The following is a 13924-nucleotide window of genomic DNA, read 5'->3' on the forward strand; positions in this document are numbered from 1 at the left end:
GTGGCGGCCCATCGGCGACATGCCGCGGTTGGCCGCGGCCACGGCCGCGCTGATGGCCGCGTCGACGACGCCGAGGTCGATCTCTATATCCTGCATAGAGCCCGTGTCGCGGCCGGCAACCTGGGCCATCACCGGCATGACGCCGCGGGCGGCGGCCCGGGTGGTCTTGCGGCCCGGGTCGTGGCCGTGCGCGTGCGCCTGCGCGTGCGCCTGCGCGTGCGCCTGGGCCTGGGCCTGGTGCGCGACCGCAATCTGACCGAGGTCCAGCAGCTCGTCCGAGTCCGGCCGGCGCATGCCCTGCATGTTCAGCAGGGCGTTGTGCATCTGCCGCTGCTGGTGGTGCGCGTGCGCCGGCGGCGCCAGCGGGCGGCCGCGGCCGAGGTGCGCCGCGTGGTGGCCGGCGTGGTGCGCCGGCGCGCCCGCAACCGGCGCCGCCGGCGGCAGGTGCTGCGGCATGACCATCATCTTGCGCGTCGTCTGCGGCCGCTGCGTGGTCTCGCGGCACTCCTCGCACAGCCGGATGGCGGCCACCGCGGTCTCCTTGATGCGCGTCCAGTGGTACTTCTCGGCGATCGTCGCCGTGGTCTTGTTGATGCCGACGTGGCCGTTGAGGTGGACCTCCTGGGCGATCGCCAGCTGCCGCTCGGGCTCGGGCACGACCTCGCGGTCCTTGAGCATCAGCCGGCCGTCGTCGCGCAGCCGGTAGTGCGCGGCCGACGACCGCAGCCGGCTCTTCTCCTGGCGGTCGGCGTGGTGCGGGTACCGCCCGGTCTCGAGGTAGTACTTGATGCGGTCGAAGCGCACCTCGCCGTGCGCGCCGCCGTGCGAGCTCGAGTGGCTCGACGACGCCGGCGAGAGCTCGCCCGCCGGCGCGGCCGCCGCGTCGACCAGCTCGCGCCCGTAGATGATCGCGTCCACCGGCTGGTCGTGGTTCTTCAGAATGCCCGCGCCCTTGATGCGGCCGACGCGCTTGAAGTCCAGCGACTCCCAGATCTTGCGCGACGCGATGTTGGTCTCAAACACCAGGTTGAACACCGAGTAGCTGTAGCCCTGCCGTCAGCGCCGCCGCGCGCGCACTCACCAGCTTCGGCGCCCAGTCGATGTAGCACTCGGCCAGCACGCGCCCGATGCCCTTGCCGCGCGCGTGGTGCGCGACCAGGAAGCCCGCGTTGCACACGTGCGCCGCGCGCCCAGGGTAGTTGGGCTTGACGTAGAACGACCCCAGGCACTCCTTCGACCAGTCCCGGTTGTCCATGATGTCCGGCGCGTCGCCCAGCAGCATGACCGCCGCGAACGACCCGAACCAGTAGTTCTGGAACGTGTCCAGCAGCAGCTGCTCAAACATCGGGCTGCCGTCAGCGTCAATTGCGCGCGCGCACTCACTAGGTCTCGCCCTGCTCGATCTCAAAGTTCAGCTCGTCGCACAGGAACGCCAGCAGCTCGATCGGCACCGCCGACGGCGTCGTGATCGGGTAGATCGTCGCCGGCGTCTGCCCGTCCCGCAGCAGCACCGTGTACGGCTCGATCGTGTCGCCGGCGACAACGAGCCCGCCGGCGTCCGCCACCGGCGCGTAGTTGAAGTGCGGCGGCTGCGTGGGGTCCTCCAGTACGGCCGGCATCCTGTCTGCTCTGCTTCTTGCTCAGATCGCTGCCCGCTGCCCGCGATTCTGCCCCTCCGCGCCCGTTGTGCGCCTGCCTTGTGCGCGGTCTGTCCGTGATCGGTCGCCGCGACTGCTGATGTCCGCGCGTGTGTGTGCCTTCGCCGGCTGTGTCCGCTTCGCTTGCGCCCTGTTTTTCGCTGGTGATGCTGCAAAACGCCGGAGGTCGCCGGGGTTAGGGCTCCGCCCGTCTTTGCCTCCCCGGTCCCGCCGCACCGCCTGCAAAATTTTCTCGACAGCGCAGCCGCGGACAGCGCCATGAGTTCCAAGAACGCGCCCCTGCCGAAGCTCAAGTACCTGAAGGTCAAGCGGCCCTTCCGCAAGGAGCCCGTCGACAAGTGCGCGGTCATGATGCGCCAGCTGCTGACGTGCTGGACCTCGAACGGCCTGGGCTCGCCCGCGTGCGCGCAGTTCGAGGCCGCGACGAAGAGCTGCTACGACACCAGCGTAAGTGTGTGCGGGGACGAGCTGACAGCAGGTTGCCCAGGCGAGCACGCGGACGAGCTTCAACTACCACGCGGCGCGGCTGTTTCCGAAGTTCAACGGCGGCGGATCGAAATAGCGCGAGCGAATGTACATAGTCAACGGTTCTGGGACAAGGCACGCGGGCGGCGCGGGGCCGGCGACGGCTGCCGGCGGCTGGCGGCGAATTGAGGGCGGGGGCCGGCAGCGACGCGGCGCGCCGCACGCCGTGCGGCTCGTCACGTGACACGCGCCCCCGCGCACCGTCCTCCCTGTAAATAAGCTGCCAGCGTTCGCAGCGGCAGCTACGAGCAGCCTACGCCGTCGTAGCCCACGGCCGTCGAAGCCCACGGCCGTCGCAGCCCGCGACCTGCGCCACTACGTCCCGCGCCACGGCCGCAGTCCGCGGCAACGGCCCGCCAAGATCAGTGCAAAAATAAGTCCGTTATGCGATATATACAGGCGGGCAGGGCCCATGCAATTAGTCGACCACCACGCAATCTGTCGGCGCCGGCCCCCGCAGCCGCTCGACCTCGGCCGTCTTCAGCCGCAGGTCGCGCTCCAGCGTCGCGATCCGGCGTAGCACGGTCGCCTGGTCCGGCAGCGACAGAATGATGTCCTTCAGCCGGCGGACCTCCTTGGCCGACGCCTCGGCGCGCACGCTCTCGCGGCGCAGCGCGGCCTCCACGTCGCCCGCGCGGCGCTCCAGCGTCGCCGCGCGGCGGCGCAGCGACGCGTTTTGCGCCGTCAGCGTGCGCACCTGCGCGCACACCTGCGTGTAGGCGTTCTTCAGCGCGGTGTACGTCGTCACCAGCGTGTGCGTGCTCAGGATCCGCGTCTTGATGGTCGCGATCTGCCCGGCCACGTCGATGGGGTCCTCGTAGTCGGCCGCATCGTACGGCGGCGTCGGGATCGGGTTCTCGGGCGACGCCGTCCGCGGCCGCTTGGCGTCCGTCTCGGCGGCCTCGCCGTCGTCGCGGACGCGCTTGCCCAGGCACTGGAACTCGGGCGACGGCTCGTCCGCCAGCAGCTCGGCAAAGAACTGCGCCGCGTCCGCGTGGTCCTGCGCGGCCTGATCGGCCACCGGCGCCGTGCCTATGATCTCGCTCACGTCCTCGAAAACAGACATCGTCCGATCTGCACACCTTTCCGTGGCTCACTGTCGCTGCTGCACCGTGGGCGTTCACGGTCGCGCTCGCTGCGTCGGGATCGGAAGAAATTTTGCAGGCCCGTGGCCGTGAAATTTTTGACATACAGGGGCTACGCGGCCTAGCGCCGCAACCCGTTACTGAGCCGCACCGCGTGCGGCGCGTTACTGAGCCGCACCGCGTGTCTCGTGCGACGCGCGTCTGCCGGGCCGCGTGGGGGTCGCTGCGGCCGGAGGTGCCGGACGTAGATCGCGGGCCGGCCCGCGGAGGAGTGCCGGGAAGGTCGCCGGGAAGGGCCGTGCGCCGCACACCGTGCGGCGCGCAGCGTGTAGCCGTTCTCCGGCGGCCACCCGTAGGCCACGACCGCCTCAGGCGAGCCCTGTGGGCCCGGGGCGGAGCAGGCGCGAGTCGGGGCCTCGCCGCTCTGGCGGCCGCAGATCGCTGCGAGCAGGCAGCTCCCGCCGCCGGCCAGCGCTCAGTGGCGCGCCGCACGGCGCGCGGCTGCAGGCGGCAGCCGGCCCGCAGCAGGCGAGCCGCACGGGCTGCGGCGCAGTGCTTCGTGAGCCGCACGCTGTGCGGCTGGCGCCGCACGGGCTGCGGCGCGGTCCGCAGAACTTTTTCACCCAGCCGCGACACTCTGATCCGCTCTTCCCGCGCGATCTGGACGGCAACAAGCACAGCAATGGCGAGCCAACTGCTGGCAGAGTACGTGCGCACGCGCGACAGTGGCGCGCTCAGCAAGCTCTGCGCCGCGCTCGATTCCGAGACGGTGCTCGAGCAGATCGAGGTCGACAAGCTGGAGCAATTGCCGCAGGACACGATCGACGCAGCCGCCGTGTACCTGGCCTTCAGCCTGCGGGCGCCGCAGATCGCCGTGAGCAGCAGCCACTGGACGCACAGCAACCCGGTCGCGCACGAGAACGCCAAGGAGCTGATCCGGGTGCTCAAGCCGACCGAGCAGACGGGCGTCAAGGGCGTGCACTGCGTCTGGCCGCTGCTGGCCGAGTACTACGCGACCGGCGTCTCGAACATCGCGGTCGAGTTCCAGCGGCTGTGGCAGGCGGTGCTGGAGGAGGGCTACTTCGCGGCCAAGACCAAGCCGCGGGTTCGGTTGGCGGGCCTCGGCATCGCGGCCGTGTGCCTGCGCACGGCGCCGCGGGCCGTGCTGGAGGCCGTGTTCACGCCGAACTTTGTGCGGCAGTGGCTGGCGGCCGGGCGCGGCGACGGCGGCGCCGAGAAGCGCGCGTCGGCGCGGGTGTCGGCAGCGCTGACGGAAAACGCGACGGCCACGATCGAGCACGCGGGCACGATCCTGCGCGCGCTGACGCTGGGCTGCCGGCTCGTGTTCTTCGACCGGCTGACGGAGACGCACCTGCTGGCGGGGCTCGTGCGGGTGGCGTGCGCCGAGGTCGGCCGGTCGGGCGTGGTCGCCGTGCTGGCCGACGTCTATCTGGCCGCGCCCGAGGCCGTGCGGCCGGACGGCGCGCAGGAGGCCAAGGCCGACGCGGCCGGCGACGGCGTGCGCAAGTGGGTGCTCACGCAGGTGGCCGAGGTCGTCCGGCGGGGCGCCGGCGAGCCGCACGACTGGTGCGCCCGGCTGCTGCGGCTGCTGCTCGACACGACCGTCTTCGGCGTGCCCGCGGTCGGCAAGGCCACCGCGCTGATGGCCGGCCAGCGCCTCGAGACGCTGCTGACGACGCTGATCCGCTCCGGCACGCACGCGCGCGCCGACGGCGGCGCGGTCGCTTGGCCGCACTTTGCGCTGCTGTACCTGCTCCACAACGAGCGCCGGCCGGTCCAGGAGATCCCGGACGAGGGCCTGCAGACGCTGCAGCGCGCCGTGGCCGTCCTGGACAGCATGCAGGCCCACAAGGGCCGCGACGCGGCCGGCGACAAGAAGATCGACGTGCTCGAGGTCATGCTGTCGCTGGCGGCGCTGCAGATGTACGTGGACTCGCCGGAGGACGCGTTTGGCGCGCTCAGCGACCTGCTCGAGTTCATCCGGCCGCTGCTGGACATGGTCGCCAGCGCCGACGCCGAGGACGACGCGCTGGGGACCGTGCTGGCCGAGACGCTGATGAGTTTGCTGGCCAAGCAGTCGGCGCTGTTCCGAAAACTGGCCGAGCTGACCATGGAGGTCTTTGCCGAGCTGTTCACGCCGGAGGCGATGGCGGTGCTGGTGAACGTGCTGGGCGTGAAGGAGAGCCTGGCCGGCCAGAGCGAGCTGTTTGAGGTCGACGGCGAGGGCGACGAGATGGACGAGGACGGCGACATGTCCGACATGTCCGACATGGAGATCGACATGGACGAGCTGGCGGCCGAGCTCGAGGCGGCCGCCCAGGAGGAGGCCGAGAACGCGTCGTCGGACGAGTCGGACGACGCGGCCGACGACGACGACGACGACGACGACGCCGACGACGACGCCGACGAGGAGTTCCTCCAGAAGCTCGAGGCCGTTCTCGGATCGAAGCGCGTCGACAAACGCAAGGCCGACGACTCGGACTCGGAGCCGGACCTGGACGACGACGCCATGCTCGCCATGGACGAGCACCTGGCCGTCATGTTCAAGGAGCGCAAGGACAAGCTCGAGAAGAAGAAGAAGAACCCCAACAAGGAGGCCAAGCAGAGCATCCAGTACATCAAGTTCCGCGTGCTCGACCTGCTCGACATCTTCTGCAAGGCCCGGCCGCACTCGGTGCTGGTGCTGCCGGCGCTGGTGCCGCTGCTGCAGCTGGTCAAGACGACGTCCGACAAGGCGCTGGCGGAGCGCGCGGCCGCGTTTGTGCGCACGCGGCTGTGCAAGCTCCAGCCGGACGAGGCCGTGCCGTACAAGGACCTGCTGGCGGCGCTGGACGCGGGCATGGACTACGTGCGGCACGCCAACAGCACGATGCTGGCCAACCTGGCGATCGCCGTGTGCAACGCGGCGACGCGCATGCTGCTCCAGCTCTACCCGGACACGCGCGCGGACAACCTGAGCCTGGTGATCGAGCGGTACAGCGCGCAGCTCAAGGCGTGGGCGCTGGACCACCGGTCGAACGTGCCGGCGGCGCTGTTTCTGGAGTTTGTCAAGTTTCTGGGCAACGTGCGGGTGCAGGAGCAGCAGCGCGAGCAGCGCGAGCGCGACGGCGGGGAGCCGGCCGAGGAGCCGGCCGAGGACGCCGCCGGGGCCGCGGACGCCGCCGGCACGGGCCCGAAGGACCGGGCGCCGAAGGGCGCCGCCAAGGGCGCCTCCAAGGCCAAGGCCAAGCCGCCCAAGGACCCCAAGCCGCCCAAGGACCCCAAGCACAAGCCCAAGCCCAAGCCCGACGTCGCGCTCACCCCCGGCGAGCTCGCCGTCCGCGACCGCGCCGCCAAGGAGCGCAAGGAGCAGCACGAGCGCCGAAAGGCCGACAAAACCGCCAAGAAGGCGGCCGAGGCCGCCGCCGCCGCCGACGCCCGGGCCAAGGCCGCCGCCGACAAGGCCGCCGCCGCCGCGCAGCGCGCCCGCGCGGCCGAGCGCCGCCAGGCCGGCGAAGACGGCCCCGAAATGCAGCGCATGGACCTCAACGGCCTCATCGACCTCGTCACGCAGGCCGACGTGCGGCCGCGGCCGGCCACGGCGCCCGTCCCGGGCCAGGGCACGCTCGACACGCCCACGGTCCTCGTCGGCAAGAAGGTGCCGCGCGAGGTCGTGGCCGCGCGCGAGGCCGCCCGCCGGGCCGCGTCGCCGCCCGCCCCGGCCTCGGCCGCGTCCTCGCCGTCGCCGCCCGGCTCGCCCGCCGCCCTCACGCGCAAGCAGGCCCGCCAGGCCAAGGCCCAGGCCCGCGCCGCCGTCCACCCGGCCCGCAGCAAGCCGCCCAAGAAAAAGCGGCGGAGCGCAAAGAACTAAAATCAACCTATGTACAGCCGTAACTCCCTAATTCTACATCTTTGTACAGGCGGCCACCGCCGCATCACTTGTGCTTGCCGCTTTCCAGCCGGCTGTAGAGCAGGTACAGGGCCATTTCTATCGTCAGCGCGCTCGGCCGCCACTTACGGTTGCTCTCGGACGTGCCGGTGATGGTCACGAGCCGGTCCGTGGTGTTTTCCTGCAGCTCGTTGATCTTGATGACCGAGCCCGAGACCTTGCGGATCTCGTTGATCTTGGCGCCGCCCTTGCCGATGATGGCGCCGACCATGTCGTTGGGGATGTAGATCTGCTGGGTGAGCGGCAGGCCCGGCTGGACGGCCGGCACGGCCGGCACGGCCGGCTGGACGGCCGCCCGCCGGTCGAAGGCGTCCGGCGCGGGCTCGGGCTCGGTTTCGGCTGCGTACGCGACCACGGCCGGCCCGAACGCGCCCGGCTCGCGCCGGCCGCCCACGGCGTGGCCGTAGACGCCGTACATCGGCAGCGGGTTGTACAGCAGCACGTGGGTGTTGGCCAGCTTCTCGGCGTGGTCGGCCAGCAGCAGGCAGATCCGCAGGCACGCGTGCTGGACGTGCTCGGCCTGGCCGCGCACCAGGATCGACCGCTCGGTCGACAGCGGCAGCAGCGACTCGCTCGCGTTGATGTGCGACAGCGTGGACGTCTGCAGCTCGCGCAGGCTGGCCCCGTTCTTGCCAATCACGTTGCCCATGATCGGGTGCGGCAGCAGCAGCCGCAGCGCGTGCGCGCGCGGCGCCGGCCCGTGCCCGGCCTCGTCCACCAGCACGCGGATGCTCTCGCCGCAGGCCATGGCCACGCTCTCGGCCGAGCCCGAGAACGTGACGACGCGCTCGGTCGCGCCGCGGATGTTGTCGCTGAAGCTGCACCGCACGCCGGTGGCCTGCCGGATCCCGGCCACGTTCTTGCCGCCGTGGCCGATCAGCGTGGCGGCCTCGCGGACCGACACCAGACACCGCAGGCTGACCTGCGACGCCACGGTGCCGCGCTCGCGCCGGTCGCTGCCGCTGCTGCCGGGCCGCACGGGCCCGGCCCTGGCCCGGTTGTCGCTGTAGCTGCGGTCCCCGAGCACCTGCCGCTTGGCACCCGCCCGCCCGTCCGCCTCGTCCGCCGGCTCCTTGCGCTTCATGGCCACTGTCGCCATCTTGTCGTCACCGGTGGGACTGTGCTGTCACCTTACCCAACGCGTTGCTGGCTTTTAGCGAGCCGCGCCACGCTGAGCCGCACCGCGTGCGGCGTCGGCCCGCGCTCGGCGCCTCGGCCCGGCTGACAGCAGTAGCGCGGGCTCGTGCCCGCGCCGCACGGCGTACGGCTCAATGGCTGCGCCTCCGGCGGCGACTCCGTCGAGGGTGGCTGCCCTGCGGGCAGGGGGTGTCAGGTGCGCCGCACGGTGTGCGGCTCATGCGGTTGCGAGCCTCCGGCGGCGACTCCGTCGAGGGTGGCTGCCCTGCGGGCAGGGGCTGTCAGTGTGCGCCGCACAGTGTGCGGCTCCGCGGCTGCTCTTCGGGCTGGGATGCGAGCCGCACGGCATGCGGCTCATGTGACTCAAGGGGTTGCGCTTGCCAAGTGCGCGCGCCGCACGTCCTGCGGCTCATATGGCTGCGGGCTCCGGCGGCGACTCTGTCAGGGCGGCTACGCTCCGGCCAGAACTTGCGTACTCGTACTGAAAGTTCTGCGGCTCATGCGGCTACGAGCGTCTGGCTGATACCAAAGGGGAGCTGCCCTCTAGGCAGAGACAGCTGTGCGCGCCGTACAATGCGAGCACAGAAGCGGTACATGCGGCTCGCACAGCCACTTAGAGCCGCGCCACCCTGGCGGCGTCGCGTGGCGGTGAGTCGCATGCACCGCCACTGAGGACGGCTGGCAAAGTCGCCGGAGGAGCATGTAAGTCTCACCGCCGGAGACTCGCAGCTACATGAGCCGCATACTGTGCGGCGCACCCTAACAGCCCCTGCCCGCAGGGCAGCCACCCTCGACGGAGTCGCCACCGGAGGCTCGCGGCCACTTGAGCCGCACGCAGTGCGGCGCACTCTAGCAGCCCCTGCCCGCAGGGCAGCCACCCTCGACGGAGTCGCCGCCGGAGGCTCGCAGGCACACGCGCCGCGCAGGCTCGTAGCTACTACACAGTATCCAAAATGCTTTACTACCTAAGTGGCGGCCATGATGTCTTCAAGCGGCGGCCATGATGTCTTCAAAGAGCGTCGGCTTGGCGCCGTAGTTGCGGCCCGGCTCCATCCCCGTCCGGCGAACGAGCTGGAAGGCGCCAGTGCCGATGCGCATGGGCTGGCCAAGAATGATGCACTCGCTGACGCCCTCAATGAGGTCGGTCTTCATGTGGAAGGACGCGTCAAAGAGGTGGTCGGTGGTCTTCTCGAACGAGGCCAGCTGGAGGACCGAGTCGCGCATCTTGGCCAGGCCGAAGCGGGTGATGCCCAGCACGTCGCCCTTGTAGGTCATGACGTCGCCCAGCAGCTGGATGTGGCGCGGGTCGATGTTCATGCCGTACTGGGACATGACCATCGCGATCTCGGTGATGATGGACGTCCGGGCGGCCTCGATGCCGAGCGTCTGGCGCATCTCGAGCACGTGGTTGGTGCGCGACTTGGTGCCGACGACGCCGTCGGTGTTCATGACCTCGCGCAGGCCGTAGCCCTCGACGAAGAGCTCGTTCTTCTTGTCGTTGTTGATGTTGATGACCGCGCGCGAGATGGTGGTGACGCCGTGGACGACGATGCGCGGCAGCACGCGCTGCAGGTGCTGCATGCGGAAGTAGACCTCGGTCTCGGCCATGGTCTTGGCCTTGCGGCGGTCCTTGTCGGGGATGTCGTGCACGTAGACGCGGATGCGGTCGCGGCCGATGATGGACACGTTCTGCTGGGCGATGTTGAGCTTGGGCGCGGCCCAGATCGCCCGCGCGACGTCCTCGACGCCGATCTCGAGCTGGAGCTTCTCGATGGTCTTGAGGTCGACGCGCGCCTCGATGTAGGCCTTGTCGTCGAGGTAGACGTCCTTGATGTTGTACGAGATGTCCTCCAGCCGCGTCTTCTCGATGCGGCCCTTGACCATGCGCGCGGCGCGCTCGTCGCTCTCGTTGACGAGCACGGCCTTGATGATCGGGGTGGAGATCACCTTGGAGGCGTTGATGATCTCCTTGATGCGCGGCACGCCGAGCGTCACGTTCATGGACGCCACGCCCGCAAAGTGGAACGTCTTGAGCGTCATCTGCGTGCCCGGCTCGCCGATCGACTGCGCGCCGACGGCGCCGACGGCCGTGCCGGGCTCGACCTGCGCCTTGATGTACTTGAGCAGGCACTGGCTCAGGAACTCGCGCACGATCCGCTCGGTGATCAGGAAGATCTGGTCGATCGCGGTCTTGGCCGCCGGGTCGTCCGCGACCGCCGCCGGCGACGCCGCGCGCTCGGTCCAGTACCCGACCAGGCCGCGGCGCTCGCGCAGGTCCGCCAGCGCGCGCGCCTTGCCCTGCACAAAGTCGCGGATGGACCGGTAGTAGACGCGCTCGGACTCGTACTCGTCGATGTAGTCGTCGGTGCGCAGGTTGCCGAACTGGTCCCGCACCGGCTTCTCGAGCGGCGCGAGCACGTCGTCGCAGATCGCCGCGATCTCGTACGGCAGCAGCGACGTCGCCGCCGCGTCGTACCGGATGTTGGCTGCGTGCGACCACGTCCGCACAAAGTCCACCGGCACGGCCTTGCCCTCCATGTCGAGCGGGTCGAGCTTGTCGCCGCCGTACTGGAACTGGACGATGCCGTTGCTCGAGTTGCGCACCGTGCCGTCGTACTGGCTCGACAGGTCCTCGAGCGACTTCATCAGCCGGCGCGACATGTAGCCGGTCTCGGCGGTCTTGACGGCCGTGTCAACCAGGCCCTCGCGGCCCGAGATGGCGTGGAACAGGAACTCGGTCGGCGTCAGGCCCGAGTAGAACGAGTCGCGCACAAAGCCCTTGGCGAGCGGGTCCTTCGAGTGCTTCGGGAAGTGCGGCAGCGACCGGTCCTGGAACCCGTTCGGCACGCGGTTGCCCGAGATGATCTGCTGGCCGACGCACGCGACCATCTGCGACACGTTGATCGTCGAGCCCTTGGAGCCGCACGTCGCCATGATCAGCGGCGCGTTGCTCTTCTCGAGCTCGGTGATGCAGATCTCGCCGACCTGCTCGCGCACCTTGGACAGGATGCCCGAGATCTCCATCTCGAGCGTGTCCTCCTCGGAGCAGCCCGGCTTGGTCTCGAGCTCGCCCTTGTTGAACTGGGCGATCAGGTCGTCGCACTGCGCGTACGACTGCTCGATCAGCACGTCCTTCTTGCTGCGCAGGATCGCGCCCGGCGTCACGTCGTTGATGCCGATCGAGAACCCGCGCTGGCCGAGGAAGCGCGCGCACAGCTTGGCCATGCGGCCCATGGCCGCGATCGCCTCGTCCGTGCCGTAGTCGCGCAGGATCACGTAGAAGATCGAGTCCTTCTTGCCGTCGCCGAGCACGCTCTTGTCCATGGACCCGCACATGATGTGGCTGCCGCGCACGACCAGGTAGCCGTCGTTGGGCGACATGTCCGCCGGGTAGCCGGCCGCCGGCGGCTCGTACGTCTTGTTGCGCGCCTCCAGGTTGATCACCACGTTCGAGTGCCGGTTCGGCTTGATCAGCACGTCAAACACCTGCTTGCCCGTCCACAGCCGCACCGGCCGCACGATCGCCGGCGGCGGCAGGTCGATCTGCACGTCGCCGTCCGACATCATCGCGCACATCATCGAGAACTGCGCCCGGTCGAAGAACGAGTCCTTGCGCGAGATCAGGAACGAGCCCGTGATGAAGTCCTGCGTGGCCGCGATGATGGGCTCGCCGTTGCGCGGCGTCACCAGGTTGTGCTTGACACCCATCAGGTTCATGGCCTCGCTGCGGGCCTCCTCGGTCTGCGGCACGTGCAGGTTCATCTCGTCGCCGTCAAAGTCGGCGTTGTACGGCGTGCACACGCACTCGTTCAGCCGGAACGTCCGCCACGGCCGGATCTTGGCAAAGTGCGACAGGATCGACAGCCGGTGCAGCGACGGCTGCCGGTTGAACAGCACAATGTCGCCGTCCTCGAGGTGCCGCTCGACCACGTCGCCCTCCTGCAGGTGGTTGGCCATGTACTGCCGGTTGCCGTACTTGAGGTACCGCTTGCCGGGCTCGTTCTTCATGGCCAGGTAGTTGGCGCCGGGGTGGACGTCGGGGCCGTTCAGGATCCGCTGCTTGAGCTTCTCCTTGTTGTACCGGTTCACGGTCTCGGGGTACGTCAGGATCTTGGCCACCCGGTCGGGCACGGCCACCTCGTTGATCTTGAGGTTCGGGTCCGGCGAGATCACCGTGCGCCCGGAGAAGTCCACGCGCTTGCCGGACAGGTTGCCGCGGAACCGGCCCTGCTTGCCCTTGAGGCGCTGGCAGAGGCCGCGCATCGGCTTGGTCGTGCCCGCCGCGCCCGCCATGCCCGGCGTGTCCGAGTTGATGTACATGGCCATGCACAGCTGGAGGTAGTCCCACTGCTCCATCAGGCTCACGAGCGGCACGCCCTTGTCGAGTCCGGCCCGAATGTTGAGCGACGTCCACACGATCTCCGTCAGCTTCACCGTCAGATCGTCCTCGTTGGACGCGCCCTCCTGCTGCACCGACGGCCGGATGCACACCGGCGGCGCCGGCACGAACTGCCAGATGAACATCTCGGGCCGGCCGTAGTCCGGGTTCATGCCCAGTAGCTCGCAGTCGGCCGCCTCGATCAGCTTGAACAGGTTCAGCGTCTTGAGGGGGTTCATGTCTTCCATGGCCTTCTTCTGGTACTTCTCCAGGTCCGGGATGTGCTTCTTGGCCGCCGTGAACGACCGATCGAACTCGGTCTTTTCGTCCGGGTTCTGCTTGGCCACGTACCGGAACTTGTCGTGCACGATCTTGAGCGGGCCCGCGTGCTTGACCACGCCGTTGAGCGAGTTGCACTTGAGGCACCGCCGCTGCTTGCGGCACTGCGCGTTGACCTTCTTGAGCACCTGCATCCGCCGCAGGTTGTCGATCCCGGGCCGCCGCAGCTCGGCCAGGTACTTGCGGCGGTCGTCCTCCGACAGCAGGATCGCGGCGCAGTCCTTGCACACGTTGTGCAGGATCGAGATGATGCTCTTGAAGTAGCCGATGTGGAACACCGGCAGCGCCAGCCGGACGTGGCCAAAGTGGCCCTGGCACGTCGCCAGCTTGCCGAAACACGTCTGGCACTCGGTAAAGCTGTTGGAGACGCCCTGGGGTCAGCGCGGCGCACATACACACGTACCATGCGGCGATCGAGCGCGCCATGCTCCTTTGCCTGCCGGCCCTTTTCGAGATCAAACAGGTCGCGGGTCGAGACCTCGACCTTGCCCTGCTGGACGATCTCCTGCGGCGAGAGCACGCCGAAGTTGACTGCGACGATGCTCTTGGGCGGCGTGTCAACGACGATGTCCTTCATTGTTTCGCCTGTCTGCCGCGCGAGAGAGCGGGGGAGTGCCGGGGGTTGAGCTGTCGTCGGCTGTCGGCGCGAAAAAAATTTCGAGACACCGCCACGACGGGAGCGGCGCGAGGGTTAGGGTGTGGCGTCACCGGGTAAGCGCCGCACGCCGTGCGGCTCACGCCCCGCCGCCCCCCCGCCTGCCGCCGCGGCCACGGCGGCCGAGCAGGCTCAATTGGGCGGTGGCGGACGAATTGAGCTGTTTGCGCGCGCGTGGCGGCCCCCGGCGGCCAGGCG

The 13924-nt window shown here is 69.3% G+C and overlaps 6 protein-coding genes across 6 annotated transcripts; 2 read left to right on the plus strand and 4 right to left on the minus strand.

Moving 5' to 3' along the window:
• Positions 1-438: 438 nt before the first annotated feature.
• V1510DRAFT_383904 (His(2)-Cys(2) zinc finger-domain-containing protein) lies at positions 439-1796 on the minus strand (the record flags this gene model as incomplete). The annotated part of the gene is made up of 3 exons (XM_066931688.1): positions 1384-1796; positions 1082-1349; positions 439-1050 (listed from the first exon to the last, which is right to left on the minus strand). Coding segments are annotated over exons 1-3 (1116 nt in total), but the record flags the coding sequence as incomplete, so codon positions are not given.
• A 96-nt stretch (positions 1797-1892) lies between these two features.
• On the plus strand, positions 1893-2321 carry V1510DRAFT_423909 (mitochondrial 37S ribosomal protein mS37). The gene is made up of 2 exons (XM_066935007.1): positions 1893-2105; positions 2137-2321. Exons 1-2 carry the CDS (start codon positions 1917-1919, stop codon positions 2218-2220), a joined length of 273 nt encoding a protein of 90 aa, XP_066786482.1. The 5' UTR covers positions 1893-1916; the 3' UTR covers positions 2221-2321.
• Positions 2322-2601: 280 nt separating this feature from the next.
• V1510DRAFT_405281 (uncharacterized protein) lies at positions 2602-3249 on the minus strand (the record flags this gene model as incomplete). Its single annotated transcript, XM_066932327.1, has 1 exon — positions 2602-3249. One exon carries the CDS (start codon positions 3247-3249, stop codon positions 2602-2604), a length of 648 nt encoding a protein of 215 aa, XP_066786483.1.
• Positions 3250-3897: 648 nt separating this feature from the next.
• V1510DRAFT_301557 (DNA polymerase phi-domain-containing protein) lies at positions 3898-7171 on the plus strand. Its single transcript, XM_066930687.1, has one exon. The coding sequence runs from the start codon at positions 3951-3953 to the stop codon at positions 7137-7139; it is 3189 nt and encodes a 1062-aa protein (XP_066786484.1). The 5' UTR covers positions 3898-3950; the 3' UTR covers positions 7140-7171.
• V1510DRAFT_301562 (uncharacterized protein) lies at positions 7172-8431 on the minus strand. Its single transcript, XM_066930688.1, has 2 exons — positions 7287-8431; positions 7172-7256 (listed from the first exon to the last, which is right to left on the minus strand). Exons 1-2 carry the CDS (start codon positions 8314-8316, stop codon positions 7204-7206), a joined length of 1083 nt encoding a protein of 360 aa, XP_066786485.1. The 5' UTR covers positions 8317-8431; the 3' UTR covers positions 7172-7203.
• An 858-nt stretch (positions 8432-9289) lies between these two features.
• On the minus strand, positions 9290-13709 carry V1510DRAFT_432357 (uncharacterized protein). The gene is made up of 2 exons (XM_066935490.1): positions 13475-13709; positions 9290-13442 (listed from the first exon to the last, which is right to left on the minus strand). Exons 1-2 carry the CDS (start codon positions 13646-13648, stop codon positions 9342-9344), a joined length of 4275 nt encoding a protein of 1424 aa, XP_066786486.1. The 5' UTR covers positions 13649-13709; the 3' UTR covers positions 9290-9341.
• Between the last annotated feature and the right edge of the window lie 215 nt (positions 13710-13924).

Source organism: Dipodascopsis tothii (genome assembly GCF_038497935.1).
Source record: "Dipodascopsis tothii strain CBS 759.85 unplaced genomic scaffold V1510scaffold_53, whole genome shotgun sequence".
Classification (NCBI taxonomy): Eukaryota; Fungi; Ascomycota; class Lipomycetes; order Lipomycetales; family Lipomycetaceae; genus Neoaidaea; species Neoaidaea tothii.